The 26,492-nt window shown below is 39.8% G+C and overlaps 1 protein-coding gene across 1 annotated transcript in view; it reads left to right on the top strand.

The window, feature by feature from the left end:
- Window positions 1-2,066: 2,066 nt before the first annotated feature.
- The window catches only part of LOC124155506 (homeobox protein PKNOX2-like), a 30,838-nt gene continuing 6,412 nt past the window's right edge, over window positions 2,067-26,492 (top strand). Inside the window, exon 1 of the mRNA XM_046529382.1 lies at window positions 2,067-2,504. Within this exon, the coding sequence (XP_046385338.1) occupies window positions 2,489-2,504 (16 nt within the window). The 5' untranslated portion in view covers window positions 2,067-2,488. The remainder of the gene's footprint in view (window positions 2,505-26,492) is intronic.

Raw genomic sequence — 26,492 nt, 5'->3', positions numbered from 1 at the left:
AACTTCTTATTGTGATCAGTGAACCATGAAAATCTGTGAAAATAAGTAGATGAGTTGTACTTCTAAGAAATGAAATCAGGAAATATTGTATGAATCAGTGGAACAGGAAAAGACTGCTGATGAAATGATAATATTTATCATTATTTCCGAAATACATGCTAATTTGACATCTGGCCGCCTTCTACTACTGAAGGTACATTGGAAAATCAATTGCTACTAAGTGATACGGAATATATAAGTGGTATTTTGAACTAATTCATCTTTCCCTTGCAGGTAGAACTTCTTGTTGTGATCAGTGAACTATGAAAACCTGTGAACATAAGTAGATGTAAATCTTGGAAATGAGATCAACAAATATTTTATGAATCGGTGGAACATGAAAGAACATTGATGAAATGTCAATATTTGTTCTCTTATCGATAAGGGCACCTTAATTGATAATTATCCGCCTTACAATATTCTAGGTATATTGAAAATCCAAGGGTACTGAGTGATATATCTATACGTGGTATTTTTAAACTAATCCATCTTTCTCTTGCAGGTAAAACTCCTTATTGTGATCAGTGAAGCATGAAAATCTGTGGAAATAATTAAAGATGAAATGAACGAATATTGTATGAATTAGTGGAACATGAAAGAACTTCTGAGGAAATGACTATATAAGTTTTCATATTGAAAATACTTAGTAAATTGACGTCTAGCCGCCTTCCAATACAGTAGGTATATTGGAAAATCCATGAGTGCTGAGTGAAATTACATATATGTATGTAGTATTTAGAACAATATAATAATTTTCTCTGCAGCTAAAACTCCCTTTTGAGTGAACGTTTGTTAGTGAACCTTGAAAATTTGGCCATATAATCAATTATGAAGAACCTGTTGTGGCTACCATTATCGAGATTAATTCAATAATTTCTTCTCGTTTGTAAAATTTGATTTTCTTTTAATAAGTATTGAGTTAAATGTTAGTATAATGTTATTTATTGAGATATTTTTCCAATTCGGAAGTCGTTAATATTTCATTATACTGATCTTGTTGTTAATAAATATTAGATTGAATATATATTTATCTTCCTTGTGGCTTCATATTTTTTAAACGTTGTCCAATTTATATAATGCTAAGACTATTTTTTTTTATATCACATAGTTTTCTAATTAGCCCTAACATTTGTACTGATCATTTTTTTCCATCAGGTAATGTGGTGCCTGTGAAACTGATAGCTGTTGCTGGTGACGGTTCATCGGTGAACTTCAAATGGCAAGATCTATGGAGGTTGTTTCCAGCTGAAATTGAAATTAAGAACCTGTGGCAGCTTTTATTTATTCCACTTTCTGGAGTAATATTTATGCTTTTATGGCCATGTCTTGTGACATTGTGAGGTTGTTTGACCTCTTCAATATGAAATGTTTACCGGAAAATGTATATATCTGATTTTTAGTTTAAATAAATGTTGTTGACCTTCATAAATTATTTTTCTCTCCTGAAATACCGCGACGAAAGGTGCTAGAAAATAACGAATTACTTTTTAACATGTTAATTTTTTAGGTTATGCAGGGAGGTGAAATGATGTTTATTTAAAAGCCGCTCTTTATTTCTAAGTCAATAAATTTTATAGGGTGTCCTTCCATATTAACAACCAATGGGTTAAGTAGTAAACTAAACGGTATTTCCTTCTTGGTCTGAACTTCTGGGACGTCGATCGCAGTACTTAAATATATTTCCGTGAATAATCTCTCGTATCCCTTGGCTTGTTATTAGTTCTCACGATTACTTTTAATAAATAGCTGTTAAAATACGAAATATAACTACTCGAATAACTCAACCCTACCGTAATTTTTAGCTTAACTTTAGGGAAGGTGAACGGAGGTCCAACCGTATTAACGTCAACAGCTGAGAGGCCGATCCACCGCACCCCAGGCGATGTGCAGAGTAGCACCCCTGACGTCACGTAAAGCGCTGTCGCCAAATTGCATGTTCCGGCCTGTATTATAGGTGGCCATGGCCATGCACGTCATTACGCAAGCAGAAGACAGTTCCATTCCGTGCCGGCAGAGATCGCCAGCTCTTTCCGGTTTCTCTTTGTCCGATTCTTTATCGCTCCTTTTCGTTTCAACTTCTCACGTTTGGTCCGCGGAGGGACGACCGATCTCGTAACCAATTGGTTTTTACAAACATGTCAGTCTGTTGCCTTGTGTCACCTTCGTTGAGGTGTCCCTAAGTGTACTGAAAGGACATTTGTATCGCAGTATAAGAGTGCAGTGGTGGTGACCAGTTAATTGCTTCAGATGTGGATCACTTTTTGAAGACTATTTTTGTGCACGTTAGAGCAATGGATTGCATCTTACAGCTAACATCGGCATGGGCCTGAGGAGAAAAGAATTTGATAGCCGATGAATTCATCTTAGTTTTCCAAGTTTTTTAAAGTCTCTGCTATTCCTAGGTTTCAAGGTCTCACTTGCTGTCAGCCTGTCGGGAAGTATTCCTACGATGAAGTTTAAACGAGGTAAGATTCAATTGTCATTTATGTATCCTAGTGATTTCCATTAATTCGTAAGAGGGATGTGATGTCGCAGTGCATGTAAATACTTGTTCGGTGTCTCCTGCGGAAGTAACGTATGCCCATTAATAGGTTAAGCTCGGTTTTCTATTGCCCAGAGCTTGGTTATTTCGGTCTTATGTGAGACCACGTGGTCGAGTGCAGTTGTAAGGAAGTCGTAGTTTAGGAAGTTTATATTCGAAAATTTCTCCCCTGCTGCGTCTTTCCGTTGGTTTTAGGCTTCAGAACTGTTTAATTTTCACTTTAAATAATTTTGACAGGTAAATGTCACTACCTTTTTTTAGCGTCACCTCTGTAATCCGCCTCATAATACACTATATATAGATATGCTAGCTAACATTAGTTTAGTTCATTTTCGGGAACCTGAAGTGGTGTCGCCAAAACAAGCCGTATTATGTGTAGTGAATTAATGTCAGGCTCTTTTTTAATTTTGCTTGCCTGCAGTGGAAACTTAATTGTAGCTCTATGTTTACCTTTGTACGTTATGTTGTCATCTTTACCGAGGAGTAGGCAATGAGCATGGCGGAATAGAATTATCATAAATCTTCAATGAAGAGTGGAGTTACTTATTCCTATGCACGACTTAAAGCCTAGGTTCTGTTCCTTGCCTACGCACGAAGTCTTGCCTTTATCAACAGCAATTCCGTTCGAACGGATAGAGGTCACGTTGACGTTTTATCAGCTGCTCACCCCTTGATTTACATGCGTGGGAACGGTGGGTCTTACAGCTGTCAACCTTAGCCGAGTCGTGATCATGGCTTTACTGTAATTTTCAAGAATTATTTTCCAGTCTCTCGCCTGGCACTTGCCGTTATCATCGGAGTCATATTTTCCGATGAATATTTTGGATTTGCTACTTACTAGTAATTTGATCACATGTTTGTAGCGTAATAATTAATTTTAAATTATATTTTTTCATCAATTACTGAATGAGGAAAAGTCGAGCCTCCATCTCATGCCTATCGTTCAATATTTGTCACTTTTAATTCATCCCCTCGTTAGATCCGCTTCATTGTCGTTGTCTTCATTATTTAAATACTCTGCGTGTGCGCCTTTTTTATCTTTACGGATCTATTTTAATCCGAACTCTAAATTTGAACCGAAGTAATACTTCATGATTGGAGGAAAGTAACTTCTATGTACGAGTTCACGGAGTAGGCAGTTAGTGCTACAACCTACCATTCGCGAATCGTGGTGGAGGCTTTATTAACTTCGTTTTTTTAAGCTAATTTATCTCACATATTATTTGGACATGTTCACTGTAAGGTGTAGTGAAGAACAAGTCATTTTCTCATTCGACCAGTCTTACCCGTCATTTGGATTATTTTCCTGTGGTAATCGCTTTTCTGGCGTGGTAAGTAATGCATTTTTCTCGAAAGTGAGAAGTTCGATCCACGGTGTTGGATTTCTACTGGGGATTGATCATTGATAACAAATGTGAAATTCATTATGATTGAATGGTGCTGCTTCGCTGACTACGATAACACTTCTGAAACAAATCACAGTTGAAGACTAATGAGACTACGAGAAGGAAAAATGTACGTGCAGAGTGAAGGTCTAAACTGTCCCACTTAAAAGAATTCTACCGTGTCATTTCCCGGTCTCCCTCTTCTCTTTTATGGGATGCTAAGACACCCGTTTTCGTGTTCATTTATGCAAAAGCTCATACGCCTGAAGAGTCGCCAGTGAACGCCGTAAAATAGTTTAAATATCGGTGGATTTATTTATTTTCACTTACACGGTCCTTTTCAGAGAAATCTTTTGCTTCAATATCTCCAGGTGGATGGAATAATTAGTTGCTGTAGAATTTGATTTGGACGTACGGAATTCCAGATAGTTTTCAGCAGTTGGATTATTATTATTATTTTTCATGAGCTCAGTGATATTTAAGTAAATAAGAGACCGTAGCACTTTTCCACAAGAATTCTTGTGGAAAAGTGCTACGATCTTTTATTTATTTAAATATGCCTAAATTCCACCAATTGGAAGCCTGAATCTGTTGAACTTATTTAGCTCAGTGATAGCTCAATTCGAACGCGTAGCGGATCACGGACGTGACTTCGTGGTCCTATGGGTTCGTCTCCCATGGAATTACGAAGTTAGGAACTAATTATGTTTTATAGTTTTACAGGGACCTTAATTGTGCCATTTCTTTTCCCATTTTATCGCCTTGAACTTCACTGCCGGCTCGATGTTTATCTCACCTCTAACTGTTCGTGCACTTATTTCTTGTTCGTTTCTTCAAGTTCGGAGGTTGTCGTTGCTCACGCCTACTGGCGTTGGACCACTGGGTTAATGATTAACATTTTTCTGTCCCCCCCCCAGGGATATCGTATTGCCTCTATTCACGTCCCATTAATCTACTGATAATTACTTCTGTCGCTAAAAATTGATGGTTATGGTTAATTAATACGCCTTATTAATAATGGTTAGCATTACGAAGATGCAGAAAAAAACATACAAATGAAGTGATCATCATGTTTATGCCACACTAATTGACTCGTTGTTGTTTTGATTGGTTTTTGAAAAGTCGCTATCTCCAAGCCTGCCTATCAACGCAGTCTTATTCCCTGTCCTACAGGTCTCGTGAACTCCTTCTGCCATCGTGATGGTTTTATAGCGTCAGGGTCCTTCATTATGTAGTACCTGCAGTGATAAGTCAGTCAGTATGTAAGTGCTGCGCGATTTTCTGTTTTTTCCAAGGGACTTCACGGAACGCAACGTTTCGAATATGTTATCCTCTAAATGTTTTGACATCATAGACGTCATCCACTTCGAGCTTAAAAAAATATGTTCAGATTATACTGATAATTTAATCCCCATATTTTTAAGCTTGTATTTTACCGGCTTTTCAGCGGACAGTCATTCAGGGGACTTAACCTCCAGCATTCGTTTGAAAATGAAGTAGTCCGATTTAGGCCCTGGGTTAAATTTTTGTCACGATTCTTACCCGATGATTTGTAGGCTTTGTGCTCAATCCAGCTATCTCTTCGCTGGCGTTCGTTCCTGGGCACTGCGTGGATCGCTTCCCTCCGGGATGAGGATCGCCGTCTATTCGCCAGAGGGGGGCGGTGGCGGGGGGGGGGGGGGTGAGCCTCTCGGCAGGGGGTGCTTATTCGCTCAGCGGCGTTCGTCGCTCTTCATGCAGGGCGCAGTCGAAAGGACTCCTGAAGACGGCTTACCTCCCTCTGCTAATGCCTCGCGACCATAGGCGGATTTAGGGGGTGGACACGTGCCCCCTCCAGGCGCTTAAAAAAATAGACAAGAATTGCAATACTGTTATCATTACGCTGTTTTTTTTATTGCGGAGCCCCATTCATTTAATTTAATATTATTAGCTTTCATATCAAAATAAAGAGTGTGTATTTTTGCAGTTATTATTGTATTTTGTTGCTAATCACAAATATGAGGAGACCAGTCAGGCCCCTGTGCCCCCCTCCCCTAAAAAAATCCTCCCCTGCTCGCGACAGTGCTGGTGCTCGGTAATTAATTTTATTTCCGAACTCTAAATGATAATGTCATTCAAGGGTCCTGAGGGGAGACAAATTAAAATGGCTCACAAGTGAACGTTGTGTGTGCGGATAATCAGCTTGTGGTCGCATGTAAAACGTCGATCTGGATTACATAGAAATGAATTATCCGTCGGTCGTGAAGAACCTCATTTATGAATGTCATTCGACAGCAGCTCCGTTCTCAACAATTTAGCGTTACTTAAATTACTACGACCCATGCTGTTCCCATCATTATTTCATCTATCGCAGCTCCGACCGCGTATCGACCATGAAATCGATTTTAGAGTGAAATCGATGGCGTATACGACTCTCAATCGACATCTCAATATCTAATTTCATCGATGCTCGTTAATTTCTTGAGAAATTAATGCTTTTTTCCGCTGATTACTATACCAAGTCGAGTAGCGTCATTTGAAGTTGACAGCTGACGCTCTTCTCAAATTTTAAACTCATTATAAGCCTGTTGAATAGAGTTGTTGTGAGCAAGGCTTTACCACGGCTAGTCGCGACTGAGACCTGCCTAGGTTGTTCTATCTTTATGAGGGAACCAAGTAATGCTTGAAAATATTATAGAATAATATTTGTAACCTTGAGTATTAATATTTTATGAATACGATACTGGCTTTTTGGAAATAGAATTACTTAGTTTGTTGGACATCGCGGTTGGTTGTATATTCTAGAGAACAATACAGTGTGTGATCTTTGCGATTTCAGGCATGCGACAGTTATGGTATGAACTTAAGTTTATGCGTTGGTGAACAGTAGGGGATTCAGGTGGCGGGGAAGTCCCCAGTATGTTGGAGGAAATATTTTTTTCCTATGCGAATTTGAAAATTACCCCAGTTTTACAAATGGCTTGAGGATATAACTATCTCGTTAAGGTCCTATTTTTGATGCATTTTAATAGTTTAGTTCAAATTTGTGTAGCTAACGGAATCGATTTTAAAGGGTGTCTAAAATCTTGATTTAGTAGTAACTTTTTTCAATTTTGAATTCTCTTCAACCTACTGTCCTCTTTTATTCCAAGTCTGTTAGGATCCACCTCAGAGTGTAAAATGGTGTAAGCAAGGCTAACGAAACGTTGACAAATAAAATTGATCTGTTACTCAGCTTAATTCGTGTACTCGGCATGGACGTACTACTTAAGTTTTTTTCTGGTCCCAAGGCTTGGTTCATGAGTGTATACAACCGCTCCCTATAAATGTGGTAACGCTTGCATGAATGACTATGAAGAAAGTGTCTTAATTACTAATATGCCAATATAATACGTAAATGCCCGAATAATAATTGCAAACATTCTTGCTATTTTTCTATTTTTCTGCTGTTAACTTTCTATAAGAAATCAAGAGAACGAATTCCAGTGTAAACATCGCGAGTAAAAATGTGCAACGAGGAATAATATTTTTCTAGTCTGAAATAGTGTGGATAGAATTTATTACAGTATTTTTTGGGCTTTCTAGGCTACTATTAGCGTCCCTTGGAGGTGGGTATTACAGTGGGCTCCACGGCACTCAAGCCTTTAGGCTTGTAGTAGACACCAGCTCTCCTCGCAGGGACTGTGTCATTGCTTCGTCTCTCACCATGTTGCCGGCGGAGGCCTTAGTAAAGCTGGAAGTTAGCTCTTTTTGACAGCCAGCATTCTAATCGCATGAGGCTGTATAGCTGACAACTGCCATTCTCTCACTCTGCCCTATTTTCTTCGGGACATGCATGTTGGCTATTAATCATTTCACTTCATCATTTAAAGGCGACAAATTGAAGCGGTAGTATTGAATTCACCGGCAAGTTTGACTTTCTTGGAATTGCTTTCTTGCCATGGCATGAGAGATATATTTAGTTTTTATTTCTCTTTTATTGTTATGAAAGTTATGCGAATACTTATTTGACCACATAGAGATGTTGGTAAAAGGCATTATAATTTTATTAGGACTTGGGTAGTTAAAATGGTTTCGAATTTAAAACACCATCTTTCCCTAATGGATAATGTATAGGCTCTTAACGAAAGTGCTAGCTGTATTCTCTTAACTGCGGTCATAAACTATACCAAGTTCTAAGGGTGGATCCAGAATTTGTTTCTGGGGATGCGGGGGTCTCAAGGGCCTGACAGGCTAACGATCTTCTCATTTTTGAGATTTAAAATAACATGAAAAAATTACTGTGCGAAATATCAAACTAACAGATAATTAACTTATTAATGTGAAATTAAATAAACGAGCGTAATGATAGTCGTATTAAAATTCTTCTGTATTTTTTAACAACTGTGGGGTGAGGAGGGGGGGCACGTGCCCCCATGACACCCCCACCCTGAATCCGCCTATGCCAACTGGAGTGCAAAAGTTGACAGTGATGAACTTCGATGCAAGGAAATCCGTGTGATTAGTGAAGGAAGCATTTTCGACACTTGCAGCGACGAACTTCATCTGTTCTCTTATCGTTCGCTTGATGGTGTTTTTCGAGAATCGTGGTTTACGGTCCCGAGTCCCGCATATCTATTGGTGCTTGTGATTTTTACTTGTTAGCGTCAATATTTATTGTGATGCAAATAAGTGAAACTCTAGTGAACTCGCTTCTGGAAAACTGAATGATGGCATTGGAAAGCGGCTACGCGTTTTGTTCTCCACCGTCTCTTCATAGTCTGTGTCGTTAGTCCTGGTGCCGTCAGCCTACTGCTCGCTGTGATCTGCACCTCTGGTGTCGTGTGCCTTCGTTAGCGCAAAAATTCGATCGTAATTATTATATGCGTTACCAAGGATAAGTCCCACCATACGAAAGTCTTGAGGAGCTCTTCACTGTAGTCAACTTCGATCATAAGCGTAAACATGTATTACCCTCTGTACACCTAATCATTGACGCAGTCGGTCTCGTAGTCTATCATAACCACTGACGTCACGACGCTTCTTATGTTAGCAGCTGAGGATCCCGTGCATGACGTTCGGGTTCGCGGTCGCGTAGCGTGATCCTTGAGGCTTGCGACGGTAGCGCTCCAAAACAAGCCTCTTAGGAAAAAAAAAATGTTGGTGATGTATGGCAATCCTGCCGTGTGCTCGTTAGTGGATATCACATCAGTTGTCGTGGAAAAAAATCACTCCGGGAAAAAGGTGCCTCGATAGCCTAGTGATCTGCGCAGTGGCCTTTAGAGGGTTTGGTTAGTTTATTCCCGTTCCAGCGTATTATTTTTCCCATGGCAGTTCATGTGATTGAAGTTTTGATGTTGGGGCCATTCGTTTACCCTAACAACATATCTACTGAAATATGATATTTAATGCTTACATGCTACTGTTTACATTATTGAAGTGTTGCATGTTCAATTTATGTAAATGCGTTTCCAGGGCACATATTGGTCGCAACCGCAGCAGTTGAGATGCTATTGGTTCAGAGCGCTCGCTCTGCCTGCGCAGTCGCTGAAGTTGTGAGCCAGCATTAGATCACGTGATTACTTTTGAAAAAAAATCTCCAGATTGATTAATATATTATTCAATCTGGAGATAATTTTTTTTACAAACTATTACCATTTCAATTCACTGTTGCGAAATTTGTAAATATTTTTAATTTTTCTCTTTTGATTTATTTCTTACAAATTGAAGGGAAACTTGGAGTGAGTACATTGCTAAGTAATAACCTCCCAGTCAACACAACAATTATGGCCACAGTGTGGCCAAACTGTGGTTTACCTGTGGTGGCTATGGCTAGCCACAGCTTGCCATACTATGGCCAGACTGTGGTTGCCATGTGGCAAGCCATAGTGTGGCTTGCCAAACTCATATGCAACTATGGCCACGCTTTGGAAAGCCGCAGCTGCCACAGATGATAAAGTTTGTTTACGGTTGCTATAGATACAGACTTGTTGATGAGTTATCAAAATGAGAGTTAGTTGATTTCCTTGATATAAAGAGAGTGTTTTAAAGAAAGAATAATATATATTTATTTCAAGAGAAAAGGCTTAAACATTTTTTATTTATTTAATCTATTTCGGCGTCTTTCCGTGAGTTTACTGTGATGTTGAAATGTGGGGAAGATTAGATAGTCTACCGTAAATGTTGTAATGACTAAATATATGATTTTACCTGTTACAGATTGGTCCATAGGCCTAGCTAAAATATCTAGAGATGGATGTGTAACATGTTACTGTCTCAAATGCAAGGCAATATTGTAATACTATAGCTTATCTGCAATGTTGTTATGTTTTTTAGTAGCTAACCTAGGCGATCATTGATGGTTATATTATGTTATTTATGGTGCATTTACTGCAATAATAAAGTACTTACAAACATCATTTTCTAAAGTAGGTACTTTTATTTGCATTTACCTTTCTGATACTCTATATCGCAAAGTGCTACTTGGAGGTATGGGGTGCCAACCAGATGGCATTTTACCGTAGATATTATTTAAATTGCAAATTTTAATGTTTTATTAAAATTTTTGGTTCGCATTTACTTTTCCGAAAAATCATTATTTTTCCATTGATGGGCATAGCTAGGATTGAAGGAGGAATAATAATACTAGTAAAAAGGAATTATTATATGTATATAAGTAATAATATATTAAAGGTGGAGCATTGTGGCTAGCCAAAATGTGGCCATAGTGTGGCTATCCACACTAAAGCCACATTATGGCTAGACACACTTTGGCCACAGTGTGGCCGGGGGTCAAATCCATTATGTCGCCATAATGGCGACCCATTATGGCCATAATGCCTTGCCACAGTACGGCCATAGGGTGGCCACATTGTGGCCATAATTGTTGTGCTGACTGGGCTGTGAGTAAATGGAGGTTAAGACGTACGAAAGACTCGTAGAAGAGTTACAAGTTGAGGCGGTTTTGAATTTTGCGAATTCAAATGTCTGTAAATTGTGTCGGAAATTGCCCTTCAGTCAGGACTTGAATTTGTGTGAACAAGTGGAAGTTATGAATGGAGGATGGATTTCTTCTCTGCGACAGTGACAGGGCGCAGTTGCACTTATTCACTACGCGGGACTGTGAGCGAAAAGGGGCGGAGAGAATTCACCACAGCCATGCCAATACAGAGGTCATGGTGGGGGCATTGAATTTTTCCCTCCTCGTCCCGTCCTATCTGCGTCAACGGGCTGTTGCGACGATATACAGGGTGATTCAAAAAGAATTTGGAAGCAGGTTGGGTTTGTTCGCTGGTTCCTGCACTGATTTCTCATTGTTGCCGATGCCTTCAGTACTGATGGTTCTACCTGGACGGTTGGTACTTGTCGGGTGTTGGTTATGGATGACTGCTCTGAGGGTCTGCCCTTTCTTCCTACTAGTTCCTGTTAGTTGTGGTATTCTTTTTGAATCACCCTGTATATTGGTGTATTACTTAGCGGCGTGGGGCCAATAATGTTATGAGGAAAAATTATTTATTTTATTCTCAAACAACCGGATACACCACCGAGCCGGCAAATGGTGTTTTGGGTGTGAGGAGAAAATCTGTCTGGCATGTCGATTTTCCCCGGAGTGTCCAGATTTGAGATTCGAGTTATCAGGGTTCTAATTCTGATCATATAACTCTTCTAAACTCTTAAAAAACTTAAAACTCACTACTTATGAAATTTCCCGGGGCAAGACCCCCGGTTTGGGCCCCCCAATATTTTTTGTAAGTCGGCATCCCTGAATAGCATGAACACCGACCCTCGCTTGTTTCGTTCATTTTTGAAGGAAACCGTCGAAAATACTTACCCTACTTGGCGCTTGAAATTTAGCGTTGTGGAGAAAATTGTAATTTTGGGCAGCGAGTGAGGCCAACCGCCGCTGTGGAAATATTCAAGCGACCGGTCGCTCTCAGCGGCGCGGTGCACCGCTCGACTTCGAACCTTCTGGAAGTATCTGCTCTTTTATGCATTTACTCTTCTCGAGGATTCTCCTTAAAAGATTTTCGATCAGCGCGAACTTTTATCGCCGCGTTTGGAAATTAGATGAACCATAGTGATATAAACTAGTATAAATATTTTAAAATAAAATAAGGCGGATTAATTTACCGGAATTTTACGCGAAAAGATAAGAAATTACCTCGTGAAAATGACAAATGGTTCCAAATGAAGTAAATATTAAGGTGTATTTACGTAAGGTCGACCATTTCTGCGCGCTGGACGTTTTTTCTCTTGATACATCCGTGTTTGGCGGTTTGAATAAGTAGACGTAATAATAACGAATACGCATCAGACACCAAATATTGTTAAAACTCTTAAAACTGACTTTAGGCCTGATATTTTCGGTTTGGCATCGCCGTACAGCGTCCCGTAAGGAGACAAAATTCGCTTCGTAGCAACACGCGTCATTCTGGTTTTTGTAGTAATTTGGGCTACTCCTGTGTCTGCGGAGGAGTATTAATTGATAATATATTTTAATTGATTTTTCATTTGGCGTTAAATTACTATTTACTGATTTTCAGGGCGTTATCATTTTTCTGGTTAGTATTATAAAGGATTGGAGTTCCCAATAGTAAAACGGGGGAATTGTGCTCCACGGCGTCAAAGATGCAACATGGAAAGAAAATTCCATATTGGATTGACAGGAGTTCCTCCCGCTGAAAGGCGTACCCAAGGAGAATTAGAATTGCGTTGTAATGGAACGTGGAAGCCTCGAATCGGACCTAGAGAGGGGAATACCAGGAAATATTGCCTTTCCGTTGTATTATAGCATTCGCCAAAATGGGTGCCATAAATGATAATACTTTCACAATAGCTTTGGCGTTGAAGCGTGTGCCTGTGCTAAGTTTTGGAGATGGTGATTGTTATTTGTTCCATCTTTGAAGTCTTGCGGTAATTTTTTTCGATTTCATGTTATTTTTTATGCCCGACCGTGTTTTCTAGAATAAAATTTGGATCTGGAATATAATCTTGTACTCCTGTTTTATGATTTAACACCCGAGGAACATTTTATCTCTTCAGATGGCTTTCTGTAAAAGTTTCGAAATAGTTGATCGTCTACCATTCTCCCTTCGTATGCATCGGAAGGTCTATTATTCACTCTCACCACTGCCCAACCGAAAATTGTCTTGCTACTTTTATTTTAGAGTATATGATCGATAGGTTGAACAAAGCTTCTACCGTATTTGTCCAATATTTGGCCGCGAAACAACCTTTTCCAACCCACGACCATGGTCAAAACGGAACCATTGGAAGGCAAAGCGTGTGGTTTTCCTAACGGTGCGATGCGTAAATAGTGTTTAGTTTCCTTGCCGGAATTAAGCGTCGACTGTCGCCGTAGTTTCGTCTCGGATTTAGTTTCTCTCCCGTTTTTAGCTCGTCGGGTTTAGTTCTATTTCGCTTCGTCTCTGCATTTCTCCCTCGGGAGCGAAGTGCTGTCAGGAGTGCCCTGTTTTTGGCTTTCGTTTTGAGCGCCATCCCTGCTTTCAGGACTGTCTGATTGTGAGAAAGCAAGACAGCCGGCGGTTATTCCACCTCTCTCCCATCACTTTCACCACTTCCTTTTCGTTTCCTCTAATCAGGGGGCACTTCGATGTTATTTGCTGCCTACCTAATAAGTACAAACACGAGCGATTGTCGGCTTCTGTGATTGCGACCGATATTGAAATGGTAAAACTCCAGATCACACATTGTTTGATGGTTCCGTTTGGTTTATTTCAAAGGTAGAATTTGTTTTCCAGTTACTAGGATATTTTTCTCGTCAAATTTGATATCCATTCAATGTTATGTTCACGGCCTAAACGAACGTTCCATGTTTTAGTAAAATATATTTAGAAGTACGCATTTCATTGGACAGACTTATCAATTTACCCATGATTATATTGAAACGATGGGGGACTGCATAGACAGGTCCCAGTCCGTCCCGTCTCAGCTTGAATGATGCTGACCCTTCGCTTGCTTTTCTGAAATTCTCGGAGCGCGTCCATGATGGCAGAGCGATACATTTATTACAAACAATTTTAACATAGCAATTCCATTCACATTAGGGATTCCTATTTTATTTCTGTAAATTTACAATTGCGAGGAATAGCGTTGAAAAGTTTCGCATCGCTCTGCCCGGAGCGTCGTTAGTGGTGGTTTTCTTAAACCTATCGGTGTGAGATGCCCTCCACCAAGTAGTGGCCGTCTGCATAATCATATAATGCAGCACTCGCGGTGAATATGTGGATTTTCAATATAGGCCTCTGGTGCATGCGCAGACATGTTTAGCTCCTTTTTGAGCATTATATTATGAACATCCTTTTTTTCTTGTTTGCTTTACGCCCTTAGTACTAGTAGTCCGGTAGATTTGTCTCAACTTTCGATGGGTTCGCAGGTAGGGGCTGTTATTGGCTCGCCTGGTGGAAACACTAATGACAAATGTGGTGCATGGTTGGGCCCCGGGCCATTTAAATGGGAGCCCCCTCCCCAACCTCCCGCCCCAGTTTGGTACACGAGGTCGTTGACCTGTGCGGTGGAGCCATCTGACGGGTTCACCAATACCTACTCCTTCCCTCTCTTTATTTGACTTTCTAAGCGAAACTGCGTGAAGCGTTATCCTACTATGACTGTCTAATGCAACATGGGTAAGAGAATCGCATGGCTTACGTGATTCCAACTATTAAGTGTTATTTAATCCCTTAGAAGAGCTGACTTCTTTTGCATGCACCCCGATGTTTTGTCGTTTTGTGAGCCCGTCATTCCTAGAAAAGTCGAAAAGATTACGCGGTCTCTTGTGGTGTTGGAGAAATGGAATATATTTTGCTTTGAGGTGGTGAAGATCTAATCCAAAACTTGTAAATTGAAAATGATATTACATTACCAGTCTGACTCTATTATGTAGACTGTGTATTTATATTAATTATATTTTATCGTTCATTCTGTAATCATATTTATTTTTTGGATTCATATTAAACACAATAAATATGTGATTTCGGCCTAGAGGTCGCTTTCCATTCCATTCGCATTCTTTAATCCTTCGGGCGTCTCGTCGTGGTGGACGAGGTAATATTGGTTGTATGCATCGATGTCATAAAATCTAGCAAAGGTTACATTATAAGGGCCCTTACGATTATGGGTAATTTTTCTTGTGCATTATGTTTATTGTGAGGTTTTCGTTAACTTCTGCCTACCTGTTGCCTGTTAAAAAGGATAGTAATCCTGTAATAATGTTTGCCGCTGACCGGAATTATTTCGATTAAGGGGTTCCAAATGTTTGGCCAAGCCAGCGGATTTTTATTTTCGTTTATAAATCTCATCAAGACAACAGGAGTTTTTGTGGTGAGTCGTCGGAATGAAAACTTTCAACTACAAAAATTCCGATCGCGTTCCAAACAATTTGGAATCAACCGTTCGTAATGAAAACGATCTGAGTAATTCCGATTATTGTCGACCTTCTGTCTATCAGGGGCGAGTATAATCGGCGTCATCGCTCGGGAAGGAGACGTTTCTGTCAAAGCTTCGGCTGCTGCTTCATCAATATCATTTCATACGGTGGTCTTGCGCAAGGTTAATCGATTAATACTCGTAAATTATTAATTATGACCCGGGCTCGTATCGAGTTCATCTGACCATTTTTCTCGCCGCACTTTTTTTTTTAGCCGAGAACAGGTGCAATTACTTTTCTTTGACAAATGGCGGAGCTCTCTAAAGCCTCCATCTGAAGCTACCTTTTTGCGAAACCTGAGCTATTTCCTTGGCCGTAGCCTGAATAATTCTGTTTCTGGCAGGGTTCATTTGTTTGGGGTACTCTTGAGACACGACCTCCCAATCATTGCGGGGGTTTGAACCCATTGATCTCTTCCGCCCTGGCTAATTGCTCTCAGTAAACCATTGATACAGCTCAGTGGCGGATCTATGGGAGGGGGTAAGGGGGCTACAGGCCCCCCCCCCTTGGGTATCCAATTTACACTAGATAGAATGGTAATTTTTTCCGATCCCCACTACTGCTGAAATATTTAAGCCCCCCCCCCCCCCCCCTTGTCCCTATCCTGGATCCCCCACTGATGCAGATTGAATAATGTATCCATCTCTAACTCAATGAAATATTTGTTCATATGCTAGGGGCCTATTAATTCCGCTGAAAGGATTTTTTTCATAAGTGCTGTTAGATTAGATCGGATACGTAGACTATAGGAATAGATGTTCTGGGCATTTAAACCTGCGACCAAGCGCTGAACCATGTTACCCTTCGGTTGAGGCAGAGTGGGATGAGTAGCTCCATAGTGATTTTCACTTTAAAAATAATATATTGCTTTCTTATCACTTCTGGCGTTCGTCAGGGTAGTGTCATAGGCCCACTCCTATTCCTTCTTTATATAAACGACATTGGCGAAGTAGTACACAGTAAAGTACGATTATTTGCAGACGACGCTGTAATTTACAGAGAAATCCGTTCCAGCAAAGAAATAGATGAACTAACGAATGACCTTGCTGCTATCCAAGCTTGGTGCGATGCTTGGCAGTTACAATTAAATTTGAAAAAATGCGTCGTAATGAATTTCTGGAAGAAGAACAACTCCCTACAACGTAGCTATATAATTTTAGTTAGAGTCAATAATGATCTATCGTGGAATAAACATATTCGAGAAATAACTGGTCAAGCTAATCGTAAAATGGGTTTTGTTAAAAGAATATTAGGAAAGTGCGACGACAAAGTGAGAGAAATTAGCTACTTTTCCCTCGTTAGGCCACATCTGGAATACGCTGCCAGTGTTTGGGACCCTCATGAAAAAGGCTTAATAACAGAGTTAGAACGCGTGCAAAGAAGAGCTGCCAGGTATGTGAAAGGTCGTTACGATAGTCTTGTTAGTGTAACTGACCTCTTAGATAAACTCGGATGGGAATCTGTCGGACCGTAGATTGAAAAATAGACTAAAGCTTTTAGATAAATTTAAGAGCACTGTCTTTTCTGACGAAGTTAACCATATCTTACGGACGCCAACATACTACGGAAGATCAGATCATATAAGTAAAATAAGAGAGATAGATTGTAGAACAGACAGATTCCGAATGTCATTTTTTCCACGATCAATAAGAGATTATAACGGCAGCAATAGAACTCGTAAATAGATTGCATGACTTGTAGTGTAGCCTACTAACCTATGTATAAATTAATGCATGTTTCTTAATTCAATTATTATTTCTAACAGCATATAGTAGTATAGTTTGTTAGTATACGGGACGTTTTTTGGGCGGTGTGGTGTGCATGTGGGAGTCCAAATGCATGCTGGTGATTGATCACCCCCTGCCAACACACCCTAGAGGTGGCTCGCAGGGTATTATGTAGATGTAGATATGGATAAATATACAGTTAGTTGTGTACCATTGCGCCCCATTAAAATGAGCAAGCCGCCCGCGCCTGAAGAATGTCTCAAAATGATTTTTTATAATCCCGAAAAAGGGTGCGCCGTTTCATGTGGCTGAAGAAAAGTGGAATTATATTGCAATTCGATTTGTTCTGGATGCTCTGGTGAGGTCTGTCCAGTATTTCTGTAAGTTCAATCAAGTTCATCTACATCTGTAAGGTATTTTGCGAGCCACCGCAAGGGTGTTTGGCACGGGGTGATTACACACAAGATACGCAGCAGTCATCCATGCCCTAATCAGAAACGCGCTCGTTCACCGAGAACAGGCCAAGCACTCGGAACGGCGACAACAGAAACTAGAAGAGAGCTAAGGAAACGGGCATCATCCCATGTAAATAAAACTGATGGTTAGTAATAGATTAGCGAATAGTTAACGTAGTAATGCTGTAGCGTGCATGAGTTATAACAACGCAAAAAATTAGTAATGCCCGCGTATGATTGTCAAAATTTTTACCCTTCGATCGGTTAGACTTGCGCATTCTAAATTCCTAATTAATTCAATTACGCTACTGTGTTTGTCGTAACAATGTTTGACTAACCTTGCCGCTCGCCTCTGTACTCTGCTTACGAAATCATTCCTCTTTCATTCAACGAAATACTCCATGCAGGTGTCACGATTGAATGACAACGTCATTGCTTTACATTTTCAAAGATTTCTTTCAATAAGCCCTAGTGCACGATTTGCCAGCATGCAAATTTCGCGGCCCCTGGATTAAGTCGTGGGTGAGAGGTACTCCTAAATCCTTGACTTGACTGTACATTTAATAACTTTGCTCTATTAATCGAATGTTTCCTTTGGAATGTTTTTCTTTTTCAAAATATTCATGACTACACTTAAGTTAAGATTTATCTCCTATAAGGTAGTTTCCATCATCAAAGAAAACGTAAGGAATTGATTACGATTCGTTACCCAAAATGAGTGTATTCATAATATACAAATTATTTGGTTTTAGAAATAACAGTTTAGACGAATGTTAATGGTCAATTTTAACCTCATTTGTAAAACGCCAGATTGGCGCCCATGCGATGCCACTCCACGTGACGTCACAGGTACCCAGTTTCTATGCGAGTAGATAGGAGTTTTACACCGGGTGAGATTACCAATGCATGCATGAGTCAGAGAGCTCAGGGAAACATCTCTTAATAATCACCTATTAAAATTGCCTGTGGTCGGAAAGTTTCCTTCGTTTGATAGGGTAATAATAATCCTTATTAAAGCCAAGCGCTACCTGCTAGCATGGTACTCCACGGTACCGCCATGCTCGGCAGCAAGCAGCCTGCTTCGTAGCGGCGTTCATAGCCTCGCACCCAGGTGGCCTCACACAGCAGCAGGCGGAACCAGAATGACGTCACACGGGCTTTTTCCAGCATTCATACTTACCTGTCGCGTTTCGCGCGCTTGAAATTTTCACTTTTCATTTAATCGCGAAAAATAGATATCGTCATTTAAAAATCTAAAAGCGTGAAATACGTACTCCAGGAGTAATAATCTTTCGATTTAGGCAATAAAAAAATGATCGGAAACCGCCCTATTGCCAAGTATCACACTAATCGTTTAAATCATTGTTATCTTTCCATAGCCCTCTTCTTCGGGAATCGGCGTTTATAACCCTGGAAAACACTGTGTGGTCCTCGAAAAGTCGACTTTTGTACCGGTAGTGATATCATTAATTATACAAAATGAATAATAAGGAACCATCAACACTCAACCCAGGGGTACACCGGATGTGACCTTCGCCATGTCTGAACTAACGCCATCCAGAACTCTTCTTTGTCCGCGATTGTTATTTGAAAACCTTAATCCATCATGTGATATCGGGATATATTCCATAGACTTCGGGCTTAACTAATAATTTCGCGTGCGGAATTTTATAGAAAGCTTTTTTGAAGTCTAAAAATATCGCGTCTATATGAGCGTGCCATTCTCTAAATGAAAGAATGTCGTATAGAAAGAGAGCCAGATGGTTCTTGCTCGGCCTACATTTTCGGAATCCATGCTGTTTTGGGCAGGATTTCGCTACACACTTAAATACAGGAGTAACGCTCGATATCTTCCAATCTTGATGTACGCGATTCTCCACGGGAGAGAGTTTTCAAATATTACTTTAAATATCTGTTCTATTTCAATTGAACGCTCTTGATTAACTCTGGCGGGAATTTGATCAGGACTTGGGGAAATATTTCGGGGGTTGAAAGATTTAAGATGTTTTTTATTCCGTGGAAAGAATAATTTAATGACTGCTTTGGAGTTTTTTAGTCAGGATTTTGTAGCGGTGTTTTTATGAGGACAGGTAGGACGCTTTGAAAGTAGGAGTAAGGGATATTCGCTTTTACTGAGTTGTCGCTAGGTCTTTCCTCAGGGCCATTTTCGAGTCTTCTTACCGTAGATGTATTAACTTGAACCTCCCTTACATAAGATCAAAATGGCTTCTGATTATCTTATAAACATCCACCTAATATTTAAGTCTCAATTTCCGTTCATGCTCTTCTCGTGGCCGTTTTTGTTATAGATTTCGCTCTCCCTCATATAATTTCTTACGCTCTTCTTCGGGGAAATCCTTAATGGCGTTCTTCATTTATGAATGCATGTTTTTTTTTTGTTAAGACATCACCATTATGCCACGCACGTTCCGCATTAATTTTTTTAATGTTTACCAGGTATTGCGTTATCAACGGGTAGTTGAGTGAAAAGCATTCCGAATGTCTTCAAGTATTCGCTGAAATCTTTTTACTTGTCGTAATACTCAGCTAATTCTTGCCATAAACCGTCTAAGTTTATCTCATGGTAGAAATATGCTTTTCTCCTCCTGGCCATCTTTGTATCAGATTTTATTTTATAACTAGAAAATGCCACTGCCATCATCCAGTGGTTGGTTTACAAATACCGAATTATTCTCTGTTTTCCGAAACACCATTTCCCAGTTAACGTCACGTTCTCTAAAGTTGCATTAAAAAGAGTTTATAATCTCGATAGTGGTCTATTTTCAGCGAGTCTTTAAGATTTTGGAAGATATACTTTTTGTCAACAGTTTCACGTGATTTAAATATCTACTTGGGTTAAATTAAATCTTAATTTACGTTGTACTCCATCGTGCTGTCGTTAGGTTAAAGAAAAACCTGTCGACTATCATCGTTTATGTCCAATGCCTTCTATAAATTTTGTAACATTTCTAATTAGAGGTGGTTCAATCTTTTCATTAATCCTGTACAGTAAAACGTGCAGTTTTTAAAAAGAATAGTGTTGGGCAAGATTATTAAATTGCTTTTCGGATGTTTCCAGTGAGTGATAGTTCATTGTGGTATGAATATTAAGTTTTGCGTGATATGATACTTATAAGTAAACTCATCCCCCAGCCTTGTCTTAGTTTTAATGGTGCCGGAAAATATCAGATGTCTGCTTGCAGAATCCTATTTTTGCTTACCATGCCAGAAGCGGCAGTATATTCGTATGATCTCCTGGATAATACTACTCCTGGTAAACACAATCTTGATCTAGAAGAGCGGTGTTTTGGTTGCCGTGGATGTCAGAAGTGGAATCTTTCTAATTTTTTTCCATGGTGTCGGGCTGTCTTGGTCTTCACATGTATCTCGATTCTCTTGCCTTGTAGTTGAGATACGCATTCCTCTTTCAAAATGAGAGTCTTTGCAGAAGTTCCTTAAGTCCTGAATTCTCTTTAGTCTCTTTTACACGGGGCACGTCATTGCGCATTCTGACGTATGTATGAAGGCGCAATCAAAATTGCGTCTTGTAAAGCGGTGAATTGCCAGAACACATGCGGGAATGCGTGGTTGCGCGACCGCGAAATAGCCCCTGCTCCATTTCTAAGCTCCCATTCTCGCATTTTCAACATGTTTTCAGTTTTAACCTGCGCAATGACGTGCTTCGCATAAAACGGCCTTTTGACGCTGCGTGGAAATATTGCGCCAAATTAATTTGCTACATTAATTAATAGCTTGGAACCTCGGGTGACTGCTTGTCTGCTCTCGTAGTCAATTCTTCTTGGATCCGTGGCTATGAGCTGAATGTCTGTTTTAGGACTTGCTTGCATATGAATAGCTATAGGATGTATTTACTTTGCCATCATACTTAATATGTAGTTCCCCCGGTCTTTAATTTTAGGGAAATTTGATTCTTAGTTTAAATATTATACGACTGGGAGGAGAATGTAATCCAGAAATTATTTTTCGGATGCGTTCTTTGTTTCCTTGTTGTTACGCAGCTAAAACTGGCCAAATAGTTAAAAATAGTTATTTTGAATTTAAAGTGCCAACAATAACAATGGCAGCCTAGAAATGGACCCTCGCATTTCCAAGTCGTTACGGAAAGTCCCCGCGACGCTGCGTAAGCTGACAGGTCGTTGCGTTAAAATCAGTAACCATTAACGCACCGAAGTTATTGATGACACGATTTCGATGCACTTTTTTCAATTGACGCATAATTGTAGATAATAAGGTCGTAGCCAGGAAAAAAATTGGTGGAGTTGGTACACTTGGGACTGGATGTTTCTGTAATTTGAGGGGGATGCAGTCATTTTACTCCCCTCCCTCGGAATATTCTTTGTTGCATTTTACTAAAAGATGTAGGACTACCCCACATAGCACAAAATATCTTCTAGATGTCTAGAAAATATCTTCAATGTCTTGGATATCTTAAATATCTTCTAGATATCTAGAAAATATCTTCAATGTCTTGTATATTTTAATTATCTAATATCATAAAAAACCCTAGGATGGGCAGTAACAGAACACACAATAAAGAATAGAAACTCACACTCACTAAATATCTAAATTTTCTGTGGCATTACCACCTTCCTCGGAGTTAGGTAATAGATGTATAGAAAATTATATTATGAAATTTATTATTATACGTAAGTTAGGGATTCATAACTCATCGATGTGCTTGCCAAGAGGATATGTTGACAGCAGTAATTTTTTTAGTAATAGGAATGTTAGATGGCGTCTTTAGTGTTTTAGAATTAGCGGATTTTTTGGTGGCAACTACACGTGCCTTCACGTGACAAGCCGTGCGGCTCAGTTCACTGGACGACGATAGCAGTAGTCAATGGATCCGCTCGCGAGTCGAGAAAGGGTATAGTTCACCTTTGGATAGTATGGCGCGTGGCTGTCTTCCAACGTCTCTCCTCTTGTCTATTCTGAGAGGGAAAGCCAGGGCGGTCGGCGGCGGATATATATGTATTAGGGGAGCGAGTGGCCCTTGGCACATGCCCGCCCCTCGTCTCTGCTCGTATTCCGCTGTAGGTGAGCGTAATTATCCAAAGTATGTCCTTGCGACTCAATTGGACAGTCAATCCATTGTATGACCCGCGACATTCTCACGACGGGAACCAGCGATATCAAGTATATCGATCACGAGAACATGCCGCCATTGGGTTTACGATCGTTGCCTTGGAGATCTCCTTGCAATCATCACCATCCTCTTCCATCACTATTTCTCACGTTGACATTTTCGGAGATTTACAGATATAAAATGCGTCATCTCGACTTGATACGCTCTGATGCAGTGGACTCTTTCAAGGGTTATATTTTTATGGTCGATTGTGATGGAATTTGAGAGACAAAGAAACCCATTTTGTAACCTTTTTCGATCGGTTGCCTACCTCTCGAGCTATTCGTTACGAAAAAAACGACGGCCTAAACGATAAGTTGATGACGTCAAGAACTCAATTGGTGCGGGTTACCGCTACTTCCGTACTCCTCGATTTAGTGGACGGACTGGTTCATGCGGTTCGCTGTTGTGAGCGAGACTCCTGCTCTCTCTCTTTCTTTCTTCTTGCATTATTCTTGAATTAGAAAATGAACTGTACATCCTTACTTCACATGCTTGGAAAGTGGGTGGCAACTTTCTCTCCTTTTATTTTACATTAACGAGAGGATGGTCGAACGAGGAAGATTTGTTTGCCCATCTTTCTCACCCTTCTACTGAATCCTTTTAATTACCTTTAAATTGCTATTTGGGGTCTGAAGGAACGACCCCACTAGAGCATTGATATCCTCTTGCAAGATTTACCCGCCTTGGAAATCAAGTAGCGTCCGAATGCGACCTCTTTTTTGACAGCCTCCATAAAATCCGCAGACGGGCCTCCATTCTCCTGGTTCTTTGACATGTCGTTCTCTTGTTCTTGTTTCTCTTGTTCACTTTACTTTGTCTAACCTTCTTCGTTGTCACACTCCCCTCTGATATTTTACAAACTTTATACCATCTTATGCTTCATATTCCACTTTATATTATTACTGTATATTATCACTGTGTATTATTACTGTATATTATTGTAAATTATTGAATTACTTATCGTAAATTATTGTATTACTATTGTAAATTGGCTGTTGCCGTTGGAAAATAAATGAAATGAAAGGGAATGGGTAAATAAACAATGTTACCTCAAACAGAATCGGTGAGTGATTCTGAGTGACTGCTGGGTTTTCGAGTTTTACTGCTTGTGCGTTGGATATTAATCAGTCTCACATTTCCTAATTTGTATGGTTTTTTGCCTGCTTCTTGCTGAATTGCAATCGGATGGCTGACCATCGCTGCAAAGTTATTATAATATTTCTACATCATTGATATTCACCGTCATGCCGTTTTTGCGTTCAGAAACCCCTCCCTACCTCTTCAATCCCTTACCGCCGGAAGCCTAATGACTTCTTTCCACTACAAAGTGGTTTGGGGATGATTGGTAAATTGGCTACCGACCTCGGCGATAAAAACTTACCAGCGTAGCCGGACAGTTTTTCCTAGGAGTAGGTATGGCTGGTATAAATGATTTAAAAAAACGAAATAAAGCCCTTGGCCAGTGAGAGAAGGGATAAGTCATGTGAAAGGCGCACTACTTGCAATTTTTATCCCGTTACCGGCAAAACCCGCGCCTTCTCACTCGGCTGAGGTTTAGGGCTGTTTTACACGGTGCACGTGATTACGCAGTTTAGTTATCATTATGGTGTACAATTGCGTGAATGCACGAATGAAATTAGAACAGGGGCAATTTTTCCATCTCACATCCACGCATTCTCGCCTGTGTTCTGGCAGTTCATCGCTTTACAGGGCGCAAATTTCTCTGGGCCTTCGTGCATAAGCCAGATTACGTGCCCCGTGTAAAACGTCCGTAATGAACAGTATTACTTAGTGAGTATGGGGTGGACAGATACACTGCTCGGAGTAAATGCTCAAGATGGCTGCCCAGACAGCAGAAGCCGAAATATTAAAACCCTGACCTCGGTGTATTGTGTTTATTATGAAAAATGGAAAAAAGCGATTAATATTATTAATGTACTTGTACTTTTCCGTCTTCGTGAGAAATAACGTTAAAGGGAATAAAATTTCCAATTGCAAATAAAAACATGAAACGATCGCTATAAATGGAGTCGGCCATTTAGACCCAATATCCGATTTAGCCTTTATTATTTGTCCCGTGCGCAGAAATGTGAAATCGCCCTCGTTTATGTTTGCTCTGAGGGCTCTGAAGTGGTTAAAATAAGTATGAGAAATTATTTTGCGCGATTATTTTTTCTGACGTGGGGCTTCCATTAAGTTGTCAAATGTCCAAAAACTGACACTGATAGTTTCAACTCAAAATGATTACATTAACACCTGCCTCATTGAAGTTGAAAAATTAGGGTCTAATAGCAAAGTATTTATGTTTTCCACTCATGTAATCCATTTATTTCATCATAGAAAGTCAAATCTTATGTCACTAAGTAGGAAATTCCATAGTAGTTTCTCGGGTGCACATTTTTGATAAACTGACATATTAGGCTGTACTCCAGGGTTTTTCAAGGTTTTTGTGAATATGTTGCATACCTCCCAGGATGTATTCAAATTCGAGGTACTGAAGCATATCATTGACGACACATTTCCAGATATTTTTTCCTGTGAACAATTCAATTAATTTTAAATAGTTACCTAATGGGAGTTTTCAAATGTTCCGTCGAAATTTTTAAAAATACATATCAAAGGTATTTAATGTTTTTCTGGGCTGAGCTGTCCATTAGGTTGGACTGGGAAATTACGTTTTTCGTGAGCAAATTTGTGCTGCGCAGGAAAGTTGTCAACTCATATGAAGTTTTCAGATTCTAAACTTCTTCAAAATTGGATAATATTAACTTCTTATAAACAAGCCCTAATTGTTATAATGTGATATAAATTCAAGTCCATTAAAAATTGAGAGATGGACTTTGGAGGCAAACACCTGTGGAGACAAAATCACTGCAATTTCTAAACCCATTTCAGCAATAACCAACAATGATTATAAGTTTCAGCATATTAATTACAAAGTATACGGTTTATATAAATAATTTTATGGTTTTGCCATTTAAGAGAATGATCAACAAATTTCGAGTGAGGGCTACTCGCACGCCACGCATAATGTCTGAGGATCTCGTAAAATTCTACCTTTTGGAGGGTGAAATTAAGTATAAAACATCACATTATGTAGGGAAATAATTCTTAATATGAAGCCTGTAAAGAAACTATGCTCATGGTCTGGATATTTTCTCCAATAGTGCAACTATCGTTATGGTCTCCTATAAAAGTTATTTACAACAGTTGTAGTGTGAAAAGGGTGGTTTCCTATTATTTTTTTATTGCCTGAATCGAAAGATTATTACTCCTGGACTACTTATTTCACGCTTTCAGATTTTTAGATAACGAGATCTTTTTTCACGATTAAATGACAAATGAAAATTTTCAAGCGTACGTAAACATGACGGCTAAGTATGAATGCTGGGAAAAGCCCGTGCGACGTCTGGCTGCTGCTGTGTGAGGCCACCTGGGTTCGAGGCCTTGAGCACCACTATGATAAGGGTGCTAGCAGGTAGCAGAGAACCCTGCTAGAAGGTAGCTCTTGGCTTAAATAATGATTATTAATACCCTATCAGACAAAGGAAACTTTCCGATCTAGGACAATTTTAATAGGTGATTATTAAGAGATGTTCCCCTGAGCTCTGTGCCTCATGAATGCATTGATCATCTCATATGATGTTGAACTCCTATCTGCTTGTATAGAAACTAGGTCCCTGTGGCGTCACGTGGAGTGGCATCACATGGGCGCCAATCTAGCCTCTTTCAAATAAGGTTAAAATTGACCGCTGCCATTCGTCTAAACCGGGATTTCTAATGAGTTAAAA

This window comes from Ischnura elegans, chromosome 1, assembly GCF_921293095.1.
Source record: "Ischnura elegans chromosome 1, ioIscEleg1.1, whole genome shotgun sequence".
In the NCBI taxonomy this organism is placed as follows: Eukaryota; Metazoa; Arthropoda; class Insecta; order Odonata; family Coenagrionidae; genus Ischnura; species Ischnura elegans.
Note: the sequence above shows the minus strand (reverse complement) of the source record. Positions and strands in the feature narration are given on the sequence as shown.